Source organism: Euphorbia lathyris, chromosome 5 (assembly GCF_963576675.1).
Source record: "Euphorbia lathyris chromosome 5, ddEupLath1.1, whole genome shotgun sequence".
Taxonomy (NCBI): domain Eukaryota; kingdom Viridiplantae; phylum Streptophyta; class Magnoliopsida; order Malpighiales; family Euphorbiaceae; genus Euphorbia; species Euphorbia lathyris.
The window spans coordinates 88,422,646-88,441,789 of NC_088914.1; the positions used below are offsets into that span (position 1 = coordinate 88,422,646).

Sequence of the window (19,144 nt, forward strand, 5' to 3'; positions counted from 1 at the left end):
ACTTCAGAAGCTGTTTGGGGGCATTTCAGTCATTCCATTTTCAGAATCCGTTACGAAGTCAGGTGCGCTACACGCTATAATCAGCTACACGCGGCACCATCGCAAGCCAAGCCCGCTCTAACTATCACAAGCTCCACGTCAGCTCTTATATTTCTGTTGTCAAATAGAATATTGACACGCGTATTATCAAGTGAGTTTACTCCGTAAACCATTTGCGCCTATAACTGATTCCTGCGTGCGATAACAAAACATAACTAAGAAGGCGCGAATTTCACCCCTTTATATACAGTCTCCACTCTTTCTCTAGGATCAAGAAACTTAGAATCGGAGACTTTTCAGGTATCAATGGCTTCTGTTTTATCATCTTTGATTATTTATTTGTATTTTCTGATGCATTATTGCGCTGCTTAGTCATCGAATTGATAGTAGACTGTTCGTACACTCTGATTTCTGATTTCTGACTTAAAGACTCTGGTTCTTTCAGAGGATAAATACTGGATTTGATGGATCTAAATGTTGACGATGACGCGGCGATCTCCAAGAAATTGGAGCAGAATGAGGTATTGATTTTCGATTTTGATGGCAGCTCTGAAAAAGAAAAGAAAAGAATGACAACAAAAAAAGAATGCTCCTAGGGTTGAATTTTGGAATTTAAAGATGGAGTATGTGTTTTTTGCAGTTAAATTTGATGCACTTTTTATAGTCAATTTTCGAGTATGAACTTATAATGCTGTTTTTGGATTTTGCATTGCTTTCATTTCCCCAATCTAGTGATTGTCTTGAAGTAGGATTTTGTTATGTAAAGTGTCGTTGCAGAATGAATTGGTCTCACGCTACGAAGCACCGATACATACTTCTAAGAGGTTGACTTACCAAGAATACTCCGGGATACGGATACACGGGAATATGGATATGCCTGTATACATGCATGATACAGCAAAACAAGTATCACTTTTTTCTTTTTTCTTTTAATATCTTTTTTTCTTTTAATTATGTGATACTGTGGGGATACTCGTTCAGGATAAGTTTGAGAGTTAATTAATTAGAGATAAAATTTAGGGGTTTTTATTAAATAACTCCACAAAAGTAGGATTTAATATAAAAAATTTAAATATAAATCTCTGATATTAATAATTAACTAAACCAATCCATATCCACCGTTTTTATTTGAAAATTAAAAAATAAAATTAAATGTTTATAGATGATCATAAAAATGTTTTAAAATAATCTTTAAACTTGCTAGTTTAAATAGTTTGAGCGTATTAAATCTTCTTGCTTTGTGAAAAATGTTCCTGATTATTAAAAGAAAATTTGCATTCTATGCCGATTAATAATAAAGCACAGCATAAACATAGACGACAAAATTCTGTATGGGGGTTCACTGTTGACTAACAGAAATGTACTGTTGACTGTTGACCATTCTAATTCTGTATCAGACCTATTGAAAGCATTATTATTGTCAACTTTCCCAAGGACACACTTGCAAATGAATTTGCAGGTAGGGCGAGGTTTAGTAATTCTAATATGTTAACATGGTTGTATTATGTGCTGCTTCTTTATCCTGTTTTCTGAACTATCTATATTGAATTTGATTCCCTGGTATATAATTGTTTCTAGTTTGAAATTCTTTACAAGGGCCTTTTTTGTGATTAAATGTAATTCTCATATTGAGGGTTATTCTTCTTGTATAGGTAGTTCCGAATGATGAAATGGAGGTTGAAAGGGATTCAGATAATTCTGAAGTTATGATTGGTCATGAAAAAATTGATCCATGTTCTAAGGGAAAATTCAAAGTAGATTACACTGATGCGTGTACAAATCACATGAAGGTATTTCATTGGAACTCAGGCTTAATATATCCTGTGCCCCCTCAACTTATCCCAAAACGCCAATTTACCTCTCAACTTTAAAAATGTTCTATTGACCCCTATACTTGTTTAAAGTGAAAGGTTAATTCCCGAAAATCCATGTGGCGGAGTAAGTAGAGATTTTTGAAAAGTTGAAATGTGTACATTTTAAGCAAGTTTAGGGGACTAATAGATCGCTTTTAAGAAAGTGTAGGGGCTAACAGGTATCTTTAGAAAGTCAATTAGTTATTTTAAACAAGTTCAAGGAGTCAATAGAACATTTTTAAAGTTCAGAAGTCATTGACGGGTTTTGGAACAAGTTCAGTGGCAGAATGTCTTAAGCCTCGGAATTGTATGCTATATCGAGTTAGTTTCTCTTTGTTTGGTGATCATTTATTGATTGGGATCGCTGTTGGTCTTTCCTTAGGCTTACATCCTGCCCCCTCAACTTGTCTCAAAACGCTAATTGTGCCTTGGACTTTAAAAATGTTCTATTAACTCTTATATTTGTTTAAAGTGAACAATTAATTCATGTGTAAAGAGTGATTTTGGAAAAGTTGAAATTTTTAGGGCACTAATAGATCACTTTAAAAAAGTTCAGCGTGCTAATAGGTATCTTTCAAAGGGTCAATTGGTTAATTTCATAATATCTCCTCAGCCCCCCAAGTTGTCCAAAAATTGCAACTAACCCTTTGAACTTTAAAACGTTGCAACTAACACCCTCAACTTGCTTTTTTGGAATAAATAACCCCTCAAATTCCACGTGGCAGCGTGTGGTTGGAACTTCAAAACGTTAAAACTAACCCCTACTATCACGTGCTGCCACATGGCATTTGAGGGTTATTTGTCTAAATAAGCAAGTTGATGGGGTTGGTTGTAACGTCTTGATGTTCAGGGGTCAGTTGCATTTTTGGTACAAGTTGAGGGGCTGAGGATGTATTAGACCAGGGTCAATAGAACATTTTCAAAGTTCAGGTTAAGTTGGCGTTTTGGGACAAGTTCATTAGGCGCATAATATATTAGCCGTGGAACTCGAGCAACTGTATGCTATATCGAGTTGGTTTCTCTGTCTTTGATGACCATTTATTGATTGGGATCGTTGTTTGTCTTTTCTCAGGCTTGTGATATTGGGATTTCTTCTAGTCTAGCAGGATCAGCAGACAGCATGGATCATCTCCGTGATGATGGTGATAATGATGACTACATGAACGAAGAGTATGAAGATGATAAGGAAAGCATACCAGACAACCCAAGTCCAGTTGCTGCTGCTGCAGACAATGAAGAAAATAGCATAATTCACAAATATAAGACCTTTAAACAATTTGACGCTGTGGAGGATTTCTGTGATCATCATTTTAATCGTAAAGATTTCTCAAAAGAGCAGGTGAGTAAATTGAAGATTTGCATATATTTATATCTATCTGTTTTCGCATTTATATATGTTCCCTAATCACAGAAATTATATGTCTCGAAAACTTCAAATTTCTCCTCTCTTTTAGCTGCCTTTGACCTGGGCGAAGAGAATTCAAGAGGAATGGAAAATTCTGAAGACGGGCCTACCAGGTAAATTTAAGTGGTTTTTAGGTTACTTTTTTTAGAAAATGACACGTTGTTGCCACCTGGTTGACCAAAACGACACGTGTTAGCTAGGTGGCAGTGATGTGCCGTTTCTATCAGTTAGGTGGTAGCACTTATTGTTTCGATCAGCGGTCGTGAGTCACGTCCTTTTGCTTTTGAAGTTTAGTGATCATTTTGAAACAACCATCAAAATTTAGTAACAGTGCATTTAACCCTCTTTCTGCTTAAGTTGAAAGCACTTCGTTTTGGCTTGTTTCCACAAGCCATTAGTTGGTTAGATTGCTTAACTTCCTTCTCTGAATTTCTTAGATACAATATTTGTTCGAGTTTATGAAACAAGGATGGAACTTTTAAGGGCTGTCATCATCGGACCTGCTGGCACTCCTTACCATGATGGGCTTTTTTTCTTCGACTGCATTTTCCCCACTACCTATCCTGATCGTCCCCCAGTAAGTATATCATAGTATTCTGTTGCTTGCAATATTATGCATATCCTTTTTGAGTTTAATTGTGACATTCTGCTGTTAGATGGTATATTACTACTCGGGTGGACTTCGATTAAATCCGAACTTGTATGAATGTGGGAAAGTCTGCCTCAGCCTTTTGGGGACCTGGGATGGAGAACACGCTGAGAGATGGATTCCCGGGATATCAACCATGCTTCAAGTTTTGCTTTCTATTCAAGCTCTCATTCTCAATGCAAACCCCTTCTTCAATGAGCCTGGGAATGATACAGATATAATAGGTCCAGCGAGGGACACAGTATCCAGGGAGTACAACGAGAATGCCTTTATCATGTCGTTGAAGACGATGATATACACACTTCGAAGGCCACCTCAGGTATGATTGCTGTAAAATCTCCATCGTAACAGTATTATTTTCTTATTTTGAGGGTTACCCTCTCTGTTCTCTCACTTGCCTTTGCTAGGATGTTTATTCTTGCTATAAAAGTTAAACATATGCTTTCCATTAGGGGTGTTAAAACGACTGTCGTGTCATATTTGTATTATGTGATTGTATATTATACATGCTTAACTTGTATATGATATAAATGCAATAAAATGATAATCGTGTCAAGCCGGTTGTTTCCATTAGGTATTGCCCTTACATTTTTGTTGACACACCTCCGAAACTGAGGTCTCTTGTTTTTGTTGTCACTGCTGAAGTTGATGACCCAGCGGAGGGGATTTTTCTTCAATCAATCTCGTTTTGTGGAAAAGAAAGAATTAGCACGTGAAAATGAGAAGATAAATTTCAAAATAGTAGCCAAGATAAAATTCATTATGTGCTCTCATCGTATGGGTTACATTGTTGTTAATAGCGACGCCAGCTCAATGCCATGGCGCAAGGCGCACTAGGCTGAAGGTTGTGTGCTGTAGCACCCCCTAAGGCAGGCAATGTTATGCTGGCGGCGCCAAGGCATGCCTTTGTGCGCTCGGACAGGGTTATCAGAGGCGTGCCTTTTGTATCACAGGTTATCTTTTTAGTGTTTTATATCACTGTTGGATTATACCCGAAAAGAAAAGCAAACGGACTTTGAATTTGAACAATCACAGACAAGTTTTTGGTATTAAAACTTATTATATCCGGGTCAATTTGTCAAAATTTGCCAACTCGAGGTCCGAGTTAATACTTAAACTTCGATTTGTACTAAATTGATCATGATTGCAAACTTTAAGAACCATTTTGATTAAGAATTTTGAGTTTACACTTTACAATTTGTTATATTTTAAATATTTTTATTTATGCTGGTTCTATATACTTTTATTCTTTCACCCTGTGTCGCTCAGGCGCGAGCAAAGGCTCCATGACCCCCTGCTGTTCTGTTTCATGCTGTTCTATATACTGAAATGTTGTACATTCCAAAACTAATCACTTTGGGTTGTTTCCCTTGCAGTATTTTGAGGACTTTGTCGTGGGCTATTTCCAAACCCGCGCACGCGACATTCTAACAGCATGCAAAGCGTACGAGAGTGGTGCTACCGTTGGTTCTGTCACAGTTACCGACGGAGTAGCTGATATTGATGCAAATCAAATGAGCTCTTCCGCAATGCTCAGAGGAACATTAACAGATTTTATAAACTTTCTTGTTTTAAACTTCAAATTATACGGATCAATCGATTGCGAGGAGTTTAAGACAGATAAGATTGGGTTGTTGTGGGAGAATTACCAGTAATCAAATTTTGGGATATTACATTGATGTTGGGATATTACATTGTTACCAACTTTTGTCTCTGGTGAAATTTGATTTTCTGATTAATGTTGGGATATTACTTTGCATATATTGGAATTATCAACTTTGTCTCTGGTATATTGTTATTATCTGATTTGTTATTATCTGATCTGAATCGAGAAATGTTTGATTAATTGTTAGTTTGAGGGGTTATAAATGAGTTGAGCAAGCCGATAAAAGTTTGATTGTATTCGGCTTAAATAATAGACGATCCGAGTTTAAATATGACGAAACTTGACTCGAAAGTTTGCAAGTAGGTTTAGGTTTATATACAAGTACGATTATAATGTTTAGTAACATGCTTGTGAGCAAACTTGGTTCGTTTATTTCTTTTAATAATAGTATTTCTATAAAAGAGGAAATGTTTTGTGTAAATTTTAGTTTTACATTATGGGTTTCCTCTTTGTCCATAACAGTTCTTGCCTTCACCGGTGAATAAGCTCTCTCGTTATCTCAAGTTTAGCTCCCGACATATCAATAGGAATAACAACAATATTCATGGAACTGCAGCCAAATCTTTGATTCTTATCCGTTTTTCGGGTATGACAACCTAACATAGGTCCCTTTCCTTTACTGATTTTAATTCTGAGTAGTATTGGGTTTCGGATTCTTAGTTGGATTGGGATCATGAGTTCCTAGTTGGATTAGGACCATGGGTTCCTAGTGGGATTAGGTTAGATTGTGTATTATAAATACCCCATTATGTAAACCTAATCATGTAATCTGTTTTTCGCCATGGGTTCCTATTGGAATTAGGTTACATTGATGTTGGGATATTGGAATTATCAACTTTGTCTCTGGTGAAATTTGATTTTCTGATTAATGTTGGGATATTACTTTGCATATATTGGAATTATCAACTTTGTCTCTGGTTTATTGTTATTATCTGATCTGAATCGAGAAATGTTTGATTAAGTTGTTATTAGTTTGAAGGGTTGTATATGAGTCGAGCTGATAAAGAAATGATTGATTAAATTGTTAGTAGTTATTCATGAATAAAATTAACGAGTTGTTCGCGAGCAAAACTCGTGAGTAGTTCACGAACAAGAAGTTGAGCTCGAGCTCAAGTTCGTCAATTTTTTGACGAAGAGCATGAGAAAGCCAAAGCCCAACTCGATTATGGTCCTAGAAGTGAGAAATGATTGATTAAGTTATTAATTTGATCAACATTTTTTTGGATAAATTGTTCGTAAATTACATTCATGCCCCTCCAACTATAGGGCTACTTACATTATAAATTTCATTTATTAATATAAAGATCGTTTAGAACTTTATTTAACTGTAATTACATTTACGGGCTTTCAACTTACTATCACTTCAATGGTAGATAACGTTCTATTGTAGAGTTGATGGAAATGATTTTCTAAGAATTTTTAATTTTTAAGGTCATTTTATAGAGAGAGAAATTAGTTATTTAAAGAGAGAGTTCTGAAAATGGTGATTTAAAATTAAAAAATAACAGTTTTATAAGAAATATGATTCTATAGAATTTTTACTTAACTTCCCTTTTAAGAGTATCACGAGACATCTTCACTTGGTCAACAATAAAAAAAAAAGTCATTATGTTAGCAAGTAGAGTTCATGAGCCATAATATTTGGTTTTGAAGTTGAAGGACCATAATAAAAGTAAAGGTAGAATTGAGGGATCATGATTGTAATTTATCTTATCGCAACGTTAAAATTTAAGTTAACAAAAATGCTATAAAAAGTGGGTTAAATCACAAAAAAAGAGGCCATTTAAGGGAATATTTATAAAATAATTGAGAAATAATTCTCTTAGAGCCCCATTACGGTAGTTCTACTATAACTTTTATTTTTATACCATTACGACAGTCCTACCATTATGGTAGAAGACCCATTGTCATAATGAAGCTGTTTTTAGTTGTAGAGTTAAAAGCAGTATCTTTCAAGAGAATTATTTTACAAGAACGACTAGGTTAGTAATAATTCCCTTAAATGATCTTGGAGGTTTAACTTAAAAAAAAAAAGGTTAAGGTGTAAAAATACCCCTAACGTTTTGGATCAGGAGCAATTTTATCCCTAACGTCTAAAATGGTGCAATTTTACCCCTAACGTTTGTAGCCAAGAGCAATTTTACCTCTAACGTTGATAAATTGGGTCAATTTCATAAATAATTCATCAAATTATCTTTTCGGTCATGAATCTTATCATCTACATTTCACATGTGCGTCATTTATCAGTAACAAATCATAAACATATATTGGGATGTGAAAAAAATAAAATAATGTACTGTTTTTTTGTACGAATTAGACAAAAAAATTCAAAAAATTCACCGAATTTATAAATATTAATCTCCAATTCTATTATCAAATTACAAAAAACATGAAATACTTTTTTTTAGAATGAATTGATATGCAATTGGTGCAAAATAATGAACAAAAATATCAGTGTTTTATAATAATGTCTGAAATTGACCCAAATTAAAATGTTAGGGGTAAAATTGCTCTTGGCTACAAACGTTAGGGGCAAAATTGCACTATTTTAGACGTTAGGGGTAAAATTGCTCCTGACCCAAAACGTTGGGGATATTTTTGCACCTTAACCCTAAAAAAAACAAAATGGCGATTTGGACAAAATTACATCATTGACTCTTTTTTATTTATATCAACATATAGCTAGCGGTACACCATTAATTGTATATAATATAGAATAGAATAAATGATCAATTTAGTTCCGAAGTTAGTTAGTATGATCAACTTAGTTCAAAATCAAGTTCGGATACCAATTTGACTATTCAAGTTGCCATCTAGAGTTAAATAAGTCTAAATTGACATGTGTCAGGATAGAGAGATAACATATGTCAAATAACTAAACACATGCCATTTTCGGCTTATGCGACCGTAGAAGGGCCAAATTAATATCCGAACTTTATTTTGGATTAAATTGATCATATTAGCTAACTTCAAAAACTAAATTGATACTTAATTCATATAACATATATATATATATATATATATATATATATATATATATATATATATATATATATAAAATTAAGTTCAAAACCTAGTTATCAAAACACTTAAAGAAGCCAAGAGCAACATCCCTTGCCTTCTCCGGCAGAGGGGTGGCTGGAGTCAGCATCTCAAACTCGGCTTTCCATTCAGCTATGCATCGGTCCTCGTTTCCGTCCATCGGAAAAAATGAAATGGTAACCCTATAAGGATTATACATCTTGTTAAGGTCACCTTCGACCACACTATAAGTCACAGACTTTCCATTTTATACCTTCTCTACCTTTTGCATTGATTCCTTCACATAGCTCTCTATTGCTACACAAACAACAATTTGTTGCTTTCAATTAGCATAAAAACAAGATGTTGACCACAAATTTTCATGGAGCGGTTCGGGCTGGGCCAAACGACTTTTATCTAAAAATACTCAATCTAAGTCCAGTCCAATCCGTTAAATCCCCCAATCAAAGCAAAACTTCTTAAGGTGCAAAATCAAATAGCCTCCCATTGTCCATTAATAGGGTTTGAGGGACCCATAATAGGTTATGATTTTGTCTTGCACGAAGGTATGACCCTATTCTCTAAGTTGGTGGCCACTATCTCATCTTCCACCTATTTGGTGAAGTGGTCGATGACTACTATCATAAATCTTTTTTCGTCTTGTGGTTCTAAGAAATGGACCAACAGTATCAATTCCCTACAAAGCAAATGGCCAAAGAGTCTATCCCTTTGTTGGATTGCTTCCTTCCGGTCTGAACAAGCATATGAGAGCCATAAAGCTTTTCAACTTCTCCATTGTAATTTCCTGTATTTTGTATTTCTCACACTTTATCTTACATGAGTACATATATATACAGATTTGGATTTACCTCTAAAGTCAATGTGAACTCTATCCTACAAGCAGCCCATATCTACCCCATATCTACCCTACAAGTAGCCTAAGGTCTTCTGGCAGCAGTCTGTAGCATATTATAATTTAGTTACACTCCCCCTCAAGCTGTGGCATAGATATTAATCATGCCCAGCTTGTTACATATATAGTTAACCCGACTACCCGGCAACGCTTTGGTAAATACATCTGCTAATTGTCCCCCCTGTTCTGATATGTGGAGTTGTGATTGTGCCATCTTCTAGCTTTTCTCGAGTAAAGTGGCAGTCAACTTCTATGTGTTTTGTTCTTTCGTTGAATACAGGATTAGTGGCAATATAAATAGCTGCTTCATTGTCACACCATAACTTCATAGGCTTAGTCTAAGCAAACCCAATCTCACCAAGAAGATGCCGTAGCCATACAAGTTCACACGTAGTTTGCGCCATAGCCCTGTACTTAGATTCTGCACTGGATCTGGATACCACACTCTGTTTTTTACTCTTCCACGATACGAAGGTTGCCTCCGACAAATACGCAATAACCCGTAGTAGAACGCCTATCTGTAAGATCTCCTGCATAATCTGCATCTGTAAAACCTTCTACAGTATGATGACCATGATTTTGATACAGTATCCCATGCCCTGGAGTCCCCTTTAGATATCTCAGAATGTGACTGACAGCATCCCAATGTGAAGTTCTAGGAGATGACATAAATTGGTTGACCACACTCACTACGAAGGAAATATCAGGACGAGTGATTGTAAGATAGTTCAATTTTCCAACGATCCGTCTGTATTTTTCAGGATTCGGAAGTAACTCTCCATCGCCAGTCTTCAACTTCCCATTTGGTATCATAGGTGCATCACAAGTCTTTGCCTCAATCAATCCAGCATCATTTAACACGTCTAGGCAATACTTTCTCTGAGTGAGATAAATCCCTTTACGGCTCCGAAAAACTTCAATCCCTAAGAAGTATTTCAATTGTCCTAGGTCCTTAGTCTGAAAACAAGTACCAAGGAAGTCTTTCAATTTCTTAATACCAATCCCATCATTCCCAGTAACAACAATATCATCTACATACACGACCAGTAAAATGCACCCGGAACTAGATGATGAGTAGAACACAGAATGATCATAAGCACTTCGACGAAGACCAAATTCTTGTACGACAGCACTGAATCGCCCAAACCAGGCACGAGGAGATTGCTTCAAACCATACAAGGACCTACGCAACCTGCAAACTTTGTCGGACTCCCCCTGAGCAACAAACCCAGGTGGTTGCTCCATGTAAACTTCCTCACGTAAATCACCATTCAAAAAAGCATTCTTGACATCAAGTTGATAAAGTGGCCAGTTGTAAGTAGCAGCCAACGAAACAAACAATCGAATGGAGGAGAGTTTGGCAACAGGGGAAAATGTCTCTAAATAGTCGATGCCATAAGTCTGAGCATAACCTTTGGCAACCAATCGAGCTTTTAGTCGAGCAACAGAACCATCCGGGTTGAATTTGACACTGAACACCCATTTGCAACCAATAGCACGCTTCTGAGATGGAAGAGACACAAGATCCCAAGTATGATTCTGCTCAAGGGCATGGATTTCTTCTTTCATTGCTTGAAGCCAGCCAGGATGAGTCAGTGCTTCAGAGAGAGAGGAAGGAACAACCACAGAATCTGAAGAGGCTACAAAAGACTTGAAGGAGGGTGATAACGCATCATAACATACAAATGAAGAAATTGGGTAAGTGCATTGGCGGGTACCTTTGCGGAGAGCGATAGGAAGTTCAAGACTAGGATCTGAAGATGGGGAAGGATCTGGAGACGGAGCAGGAGGGGGAACACTGGCAACTGGAGCAGATGGAGCTGCAACACTTGAGGGATGTGTGCGTCGAGAATAAACGTGATGGATGATCGGGCGGGAAGGAGCAGAAACCACCTGCTCACTCACAGTGTAAACAAGATAATCATCATCAACAGGACTTGACACATTAACCGAAGGAGTTGATTCACGACTAAAGAAAGAAGTGCTTTCAAAAAAACATAACATCAGCAGACACCAAATAACGACCCAAAGAAGGAGAGTAGCAACGATACCCTTTTTGAGTCTGAGAATAACCTACAAAGATACACTTGATTGATTTGGGATCAAGTTTGGAGACTTGTGGTCGCATGTCTTGAACAAAACAAGTACACCCGAAAACATGTGGTGCGAGAGGGAATAAAGAAGACGAGGGAAATAGAAGGGAGTATGGAATCTGACCATTGAGGACAGAAGAGGGCATACGGTTGATGAGAAAACATGCAGTGGACACCGCATCGGTCCAAAAAACTTTAGGAACCTGCATATGAAACAACAGTGCGCGAGCAACTTCTAATAAGTGACGGTTCTTACGTTCAGCAACACAATTTTGCTGAGGGGTAATGATGTAAGAAGTCTGATGAATAATACCATGGTGAGAAAGATATGATTGAAATGTGTTAGATACATACTCTTTAGCATTGTCACTTCGCAAAATACAAACATATGTGTTAAAGTGTGTGCGAATCTCAGCATGAAAGGCACAAAAGGCAGTAAATAATTCTGAACGACATTTCATAGGATAAAGCCAAGTAACACGAGAATAATCATCAACAAAGGTTACAAAATAACGGAAACCAAGTTTGGACACAACAGGACATGGACCCCATACATCAGTATGCACCAAATAAAAGGGAGACTCGACATGTTTATTGATTCGCGGAGGATATGGAACTCTATGATGCTTAGCAAATTGACAAGCTTCACATTCTAGAGTACAATCACGCGGAAGACTCGGACATAATTTTCGCAAAACTGGAAAAGACGGATGACCAAATTGACAGTGAAGTTGTAAAAGAGAGGCGCTTGTGTAGGCAATGGATCTTGGCACCTGTCGAAAAGTTGAAGTAAGTACATACAATCCATTCACCAGGTTCCCTCTACCAATAATCTGCTTCGTCCCAAGATCCTGAAAAAAACAATGGGTAGGATAGAAAACAACACAACAGTTAAGAGTCTTGGTAAGTTGGCTGACGGATAATAAGTTTAGAGGAAAATGGGGTAAACATAAAACAGTTGATAAAGAAATAGTAGATGTTGGGTGAGCTATCCCTTGTCCAATTACAGAAGAACTTGAGCCATTGGCTAACATAACAGATGGTAAATTGGTCATGTGTTGAAAAGAAGAAAGGATACCTGTGTTGCCGGTCATATGGTCTGTAGCACCAGAGTCAATAACCCAACTACGAGAGGATGTGGATAGACATGCAGCAGGATTACCTGGATCAGTTGAAACGGAGGTGGAGGTTGATGGTTGTGCTGCATCATAAGTCGCAGAAAGCTGCTGAAACCGAGCATACTCATCTGCAGAAATTGTGACAGAGGACGGGGTTGGGACGATACCATCATGAGTTGCAATATTTGCTGATCTCCTAGGAGCATTCGGTCCCGAGTATTGAGGCGGTCTACCATGTAATTTCCAACAATGTTTCTTAACATGCCCTTCTCCCCCACAATGATAACAAGTACGGGAGGAGCTACGGTTACCATTGGGAAGAGTATTGTCTCCACCTCTACGGCCTTGATTGGCATTGCTTACCAATGCTACTGTGTCAGACGACAATGAACTAGAACCCATTACGCCATCCTTACAGACATTGAGTAAACGAGAATAGACTTCCGCGAAGGATGGAAGTGTGCCACTCGTCAACAGCTGTGTACGGGCCACATCATATTCAGGACCTAAACCCGCCAAAAAACACTGAACAACAACACGCTCTTTCTGTGCTTGCATTTGTTTCACATCAGATACAATGGGGAACATACTGTTCTCTTCCTCATATGCCTGCTTCACCTCAGTGTAATATTGCAGAAGAGAGCGATTTTTTTGTTCTGCACGATAAATTTTTAACAGTAACATATGAAGATGAGACATATCCTTTTTGTTAGCATACAGAAACTCCAGATATTCCCATAACTCCTTGACAGTTTCACAGTGAGTTACAACATCATCAACAATGGGATCGAGAGTGTTTTGGATTTGATTAAACAGTTTGTAATCCTCCATTAACCATTTCTTACGAGCATCATCATTTGTTTTAGGTGGGGGATTACCAGTGAAATGGTCTTCTAAATCTGCACTGTTGACAAACCTACGTATAGTGCGTTGCCACTGAGTATAGTTTTGACTCCCAAGTAATTTTCTATCCGTAATTTTGGAAGAGCCTAATGTGAATTCGGTGACAATTTTCTTTTCACCCACTTCTGCCATTTGAAAGCAAAGACTATATGCATTTTTTCCTTTTTTCTGTGTTTTTCTTTTTTTTTTCTGGATTTTCCCTTTTTTCTGTTTTTCTTTTTTTGTTTTTTTTAGCAGTACACTTAAAAGAAAGTAAACAGCAGTACACTTAGATTAAAAAAAAGGAAGTAAACAGCACTAACAAGCCCACAGGTTAATACACGCTAAACCTAGAGAGGAGGAGAACAGAGTGTCAAAGAGGGACTTTCCTGGCAAACGTGAGTGAACAGAGTGACTGGAAATGAGATTCCGACGCCGGGAAGACAAAACGGCGCGGCAGAGGAGGTCTCACGCGCTGTCACGCGCCGGCGCGTGGTGGCGGAGCAGGAAGTTGCGGAGGCGCGTGAGGCTCACGCGCAGGTCAGACGGTGGTCGGATTTCGGAAGGTGGCCGGTCGGAGGCGGAGAAGGTGACTGGGACAGGTGGTGAGATAAACTGAAACCTTAAAATATGCTCAAGAGACCCAAGCTCTTCCCTGGGAAATACTACCCAGAAACCAAACTAAACTCTTCTTCCCTGGGAAATACTACCCAGAAACCCAAAAAAAAAAATTAGAGCACCTATTACCTAAGGCTCTGATACCATGTAATTTCCTGTATTTTGTATTTCTCACACTTTATCTTACATGAGTACATATATATACAGATTTGGATTTACCTCTAAAGTCAATGTGAACTCTATCCTACAAGCAGCCCATATCTACCCCATATCTACCCTACAAGTAGCCTAAAGTCTTCTGGCAGCAGTCTGTAGCATATTATAATTTAGTTACATCCATTAATCGAATCATAAACATTTGGATGGTCTAAAAAACCACACACAAAACAAAATTTCTTGATTCTCTCATAGCGAAATTCTGCACAGAACTCATCTCTAGTTGGTCGTCTTATTCTCCTCATAAGCGGTTTTCGGACATCAGAGAGGAATCTACGAACCAAACACCATCTTAGATCCACCTGCTCAGAATTGAGATCTCTATCATCAATCAGAATACCTATATCTTCCTCTTCCCCCATACTCAAATTGGTATACATAGTTTCGATACTACTTGACGACACCATGAAGCAAAACAACACAAAATAAAACAAAACTTGTTATCGGAAACAAGAGAAAACAAAACTCGTTATCAAAAATAAGAAAAAACAAAACTTGTTATTAGAAACAAGACAAAATCATGTGTGATCTAAAACATAGATGAGAGGATGAGAAGAAAGACAAACTTCATTTTTTAGGTTTTTTCCTTCTCCAGGTCTAAAATGTTTTAAATAGGATTTATAAGTTATGAGTTTAATATATATTTTTTAGAGTTAGAATTTATGAATTGGGATTTAAAATTTATAAATTAGAATATAAAAATACTTATTTTATAATATATAAAAACAAATAACATATTTAGAATTAAATTTTGTAATATAATATAATTGTAATTTTTACATTTTCACTTAATAAACTTGTAAAACCCATAGTTATTAAAACCGGAGTGGTCAAAGAATCGGAAAGGATAAATGGTCAAAGGTTAGAAGTTCAATCAGGGTTCAACCGGTATTAAAAATAATATTTTATCCATATTTTAACTTATAAAAATTATATAAATAAAATTAAAATATTAAATTTATAAATCCAATAATGAATTAAAAATATAATACAAATTCAATGTATATAAAAATAAGAAATATAAAATACATATTTTTTTAAAACTATATATGTGAAATAAAATAGTTATTATATAATTTTTTTAGAGTTTTAAATTTTATTTTATAAAATATTTAAATATTAATAAACATTATGAATATAAATTTTTTATTATATATATTGTTGAGATTAAATATAAGTTAATAAATGGTCTGGTGGTTAAGTAATCATTTTTTATTCAAAAGTACTATCTTTGAATTTCTAGAAAAGCAATTTTTTTATTATTAAATGTAAGATGTAATCCGATCAATCTTGTTAACTGTGATTGGTTTAGATGGATAGCAGTTCAATCGATCAGGTTAGATATTTTTGACCGGTTTTCAAGCTAAAAAATCGAACCACTTCTGGTCCATAACTATGACCGGTTCCAGTCGGTTCGGTTTTCAAAACCAAGGTAAAACCCGACCCAAGCTCCACCGATAAACAGGTCTACAGGGAAGTAACTGTAACTGCCATCTATGGCAGAATTGTAAAAAACGCAAAAGGTTGAGGTCTTTCCGTAATTAGATATAGGCCCTGTTTGGTAAAGAGCGTTTTGGGATAAAAAGAGCGGTTTTGACCAACTTTAAAGGTTTGACCACTGAAACCGCTAATTGGAGTGTTTGGTGGACAGAGGTTTGGGAGAGAGTTTTGGGATGAAAACGTTAATTTAAAAAAAGCTTTTTTTTCAATTAACATTTTGCAATATTAAAATTAATGGATTTCTTTAACCCTAATAGATAGACTCTCTTATCACTTCTCATATCCAAACTCACCATAAGGTAGCACTTCGATCTGCTTCCCCTTATTTGCTGTTTATGTTTTATGTTTTAGTTTCTATATATGTTTTAATTTGTGAACGGACTTCTTCCTGATAAGATCTGATTTGTATTTTTTTTAATTCACACCCTTTAAGTTTATCAACATGTATGTTTTGGAAATTCTTCTCTGAGCTTTTATTAGCTTGGAATGATGAGTTAGCTTGATAAGCTTGCTTTCATATAGAGAAAATGAAATTTTGCATTTGAAACAATCGGACCGTCATACGTTAATGCTTTTTTTTTCTCTGTTTTTGTCGAGAACAATGATTTTTATTTTTATATTTTTTTCCTATTGCTTAGGAAGAGGAGGAAGATGAAGTGGGGGAAAGAAAGTCCAATGTCTGTGAAGAATGTGGTGCTAGTTTTAAAAAGCCTGCATACTTGTTGCAACATATGCAAAGTCATTCGCTTGAGGTATTGACCATGACTGTTGATTTAGTTTTATGTTTTGTGCATAAAATTTGGCTTCTATTGGCTGCCTTCAATGTTTAAGTTTGTGTTTTGAAGAGCAGTTGAAACACTACGTTATCACTTGGATTTCTGTCTGGTATTTACATGACCGCAAACTTTTCGAACTTAAAGAAAGGTTTTGACATGAATTCAAAGTTAAACTGATACAAATTAAGTGTTTTCACAATATATATGGACACTTCTATCTCTATATAATCTTATTAATTGGCTTTGCTTTTTACCGAGTTAGAAACTTGGAATATTTAGAAAGGAAATAAAAATTTCTCGTGATTGGGCTGGGAGCTACATGAGTAACTTTTGTTTCTGAGTTATATTTTTATCTTTTGGTATAACAGGGAGGTTGCATTATGACAACTGTTGCTTGGTAAAAAAGCAAATTGTCTAGAGTTAATCATATCTACTATATTAATCTTAACATCTGTCGTTTTTAGCATTTTCTATTTTGGCATAGTTACCTTGCAGAAATATGAAGTACATTTTCAGCTTTAAATATATTCTAACTGCTTCATTGTTAGCATATGCAACTTTTGAAAACTATTAATTTTGCAGGATTCTTTTCTCTAGTAAATAAAAGTTGATGTAAAGGCGTGAGGCATTGGATCCCACAAAAAGAACTCCAAAATGCAAGAGGCAAGTTCGGACTTGAATGGATTAGTATCAGGTTGGGAGACCTCCTGAGAAGCTCCATCAAGTGGGCCTCTGTCACGCACTGGTTCGGTGAGGTTTGAGAACATCTTATGCCTAACAAGTCATGGTTAATTATACATGTAATTGTTTATTCCGGTATTGATCTGCGGTTTCCGATTTTGTAGAGGCCATATGTTTGTTCAGTTGATGATTGCCATGCCAGCTACAGAAGGAAAGACCACTTAACTCGCCACTCCCTAAATCATGAAGGAAAACTCTTCAAATGTCCTATTGAGAATTGTAGTTGCGAGTTTATGGTAAAAGGAAATGTGAACAGGCATGTTAAAGAGCTTCATAATGAGAATCCCCCTTTGAATGATACTGGTCCAAAGCAGCATGTTTGCCAGGAACCTGGTTGTGGTAAGGTCTTCAAATATTTGTCGAAGCTGCAAACACATGAGGACTCCCATGGTGAGTTGGTTGATATGCCTTAAGTTTGTTTTGGGAGTTTGGTCAGTGTGTTAATGTTCGAATCTGATGAATATCCTTGATACTGCAGTTAAACTGGATGTAGTAGAGGCATTCTGTGCTGAACTGGGTTGTATGAAACATTTTTCCAATAGTGAGTGCCTTAAGGCTCACATCTACTCCTGCCACAGATACATGAATTGTGAGATTTGTGGAGCAAAACAGCTGAGAAAGAACATAAAGAGGCATCTCCGGATGCATGAAGCGTGTGCGGGTTCAACTAAGAGAGTTAAATGCCATTTTGAAGATTGTTCCCATACATTTTCTAATGTAAGATGGTGTTTTTTTTTCAGTACTTGAATTCTTGACAATGCTGCATAGTGTTCACCTCTAACAGTACGTGTGCATGCAGAAAACGAATCTTCTTAAGCATGTGAGGGCTGTGCACCTTGAAGCTAGGCCTTTTGCTTGTGGATTTACAGGCTGTGGTATGAGATTTGCATACAAGCACGTCAGAGATAAACACGAGAAATCAGGAGTACACATCTTTACTCCTGTAAGTACTGTGGCAGGATGTTTGGACCACATGATTTCCTCATCAATATTAATGGTTTGAAAATGAAATCTTAATATGCTGTTTTGGTTCAGGGTGATTTTGTAGAGCATGATCGGGAAACGAGGCCAAAGTCACGAGGTGGGAGGAAGAGAAAGTGCCCGACTGTTGAAACACTGATACGCAAGAGGGTGACTCCTCCAACAAATATGGAAGAGTATCAGTCTTGGTTTTGTGGAATGGAGAACCAGGACCAGTCCTGAATTCTTTGCTTCATTACTATTTAGGAAGTTAGCTATACAATGTAAACTTATGTGGTTGTCAGTATAGGTATATTTGTTGTTATATTTTGAAGGATATGCTAAATGTAGTTTTGCATATTACTAATAGCAGCTTGGGTCTGTTGACTACCAGACTAGTGAAATAGTGTTAAGTGGGTAAAATGACACGTTGTTGCCACCTGGTTGACTGAAACGACACGTGTTAGCTAGGTGGCAGTGATGAATTAGGTGGTAGCACTTATTGTTTGGATCAGCGGTCGTAAAAGTCACGTCCTTTTGCTTTTGAAGTTGCGTGATCATTTTGAAACAACCATCAAAAAGTGACAGTGCATTTAACCCTCTTTCTGCTTAAGTTTAAAGACAAGCCATTAGTTGGTTAGATTGCTTAACTTCCTTCTCTGAATTTAGTTGGTTAGATTGTTTAAAAAGTGGG

The 19,144-nt window shown here is 36.6% G+C and overlaps 2 protein-coding genes across 5 annotated transcripts; both read left to right on the top strand.

The window, feature by feature from the left end:
• Window positions 1-213: 213 nt before the first annotated feature.
• On the top strand, window positions 214-5,751 carry LOC136231321 (putative ubiquitin-conjugating enzyme E2 38). 2 transcript variants are annotated; one of them, XM_066020665.1, is made up of 8 exons: window positions 214-339; window positions 485-560; window positions 1,692-1,829; window positions 2,965-3,231; window positions 3,347-3,410; window positions 3,735-3,874; window positions 3,954-4,265; window positions 5,323-5,751. In XM_066020665.1, exons 2-8 carry the CDS (start codon window positions 504-506, stop codon window positions 5,599-5,601), a joined length of 1,257 nt encoding a protein of 418 aa, XP_065876737.1. In that variant the 5' UTR covers window positions 214-339; window positions 485-503; the 3' UTR covers window positions 5,602-5,751. The 2 variants fall into 2 exon arrangements, with proteins under 2 accessions (XP_065876737.1, XP_065876738.1); XM_066020666.1 differs by lacking the exon at window positions 214-339 and adding an exon at window positions 806-945 and having other exon boundaries at window positions 479-560.
• A 10,491-nt stretch (window positions 5,752-16,242) lies between these two features.
• Window positions 16,243-18,848, top strand: LOC136228724 (transcription factor IIIA-like). Of its 3 annotated transcripts, XM_066017185.1 has the most exons (7): window positions 16,250-16,272; window positions 16,612-16,725; window positions 17,332-17,499; window positions 17,595-17,880; window positions 17,969-18,207; window positions 18,290-18,433; window positions 18,526-18,848. In XM_066017185.1, exons 4-7 carry the CDS (start codon window positions 17,724-17,726, stop codon window positions 18,691-18,693), a joined length of 708 nt encoding a protein of 235 aa, XP_065873257.1. In that variant the 5' UTR covers window positions 16,250-16,272; window positions 16,612-16,725; window positions 17,332-17,499; window positions 17,595-17,723; the 3' UTR covers window positions 18,694-18,848. The 3 variants fall into 3 exon arrangements, with proteins under 3 accessions (XP_065873255.1, XP_065873257.1, XP_065873256.1); XM_066017183.1 differs by lacking the exon at window positions 17,332-17,499 and having other exon boundaries at window positions 16,243-16,272; XM_066017184.1 differs by having other exon boundaries at window positions 17,332-17,880.
• The last annotated feature ends 296 nt before the right edge of the window (window positions 18,849-19,144 follow it).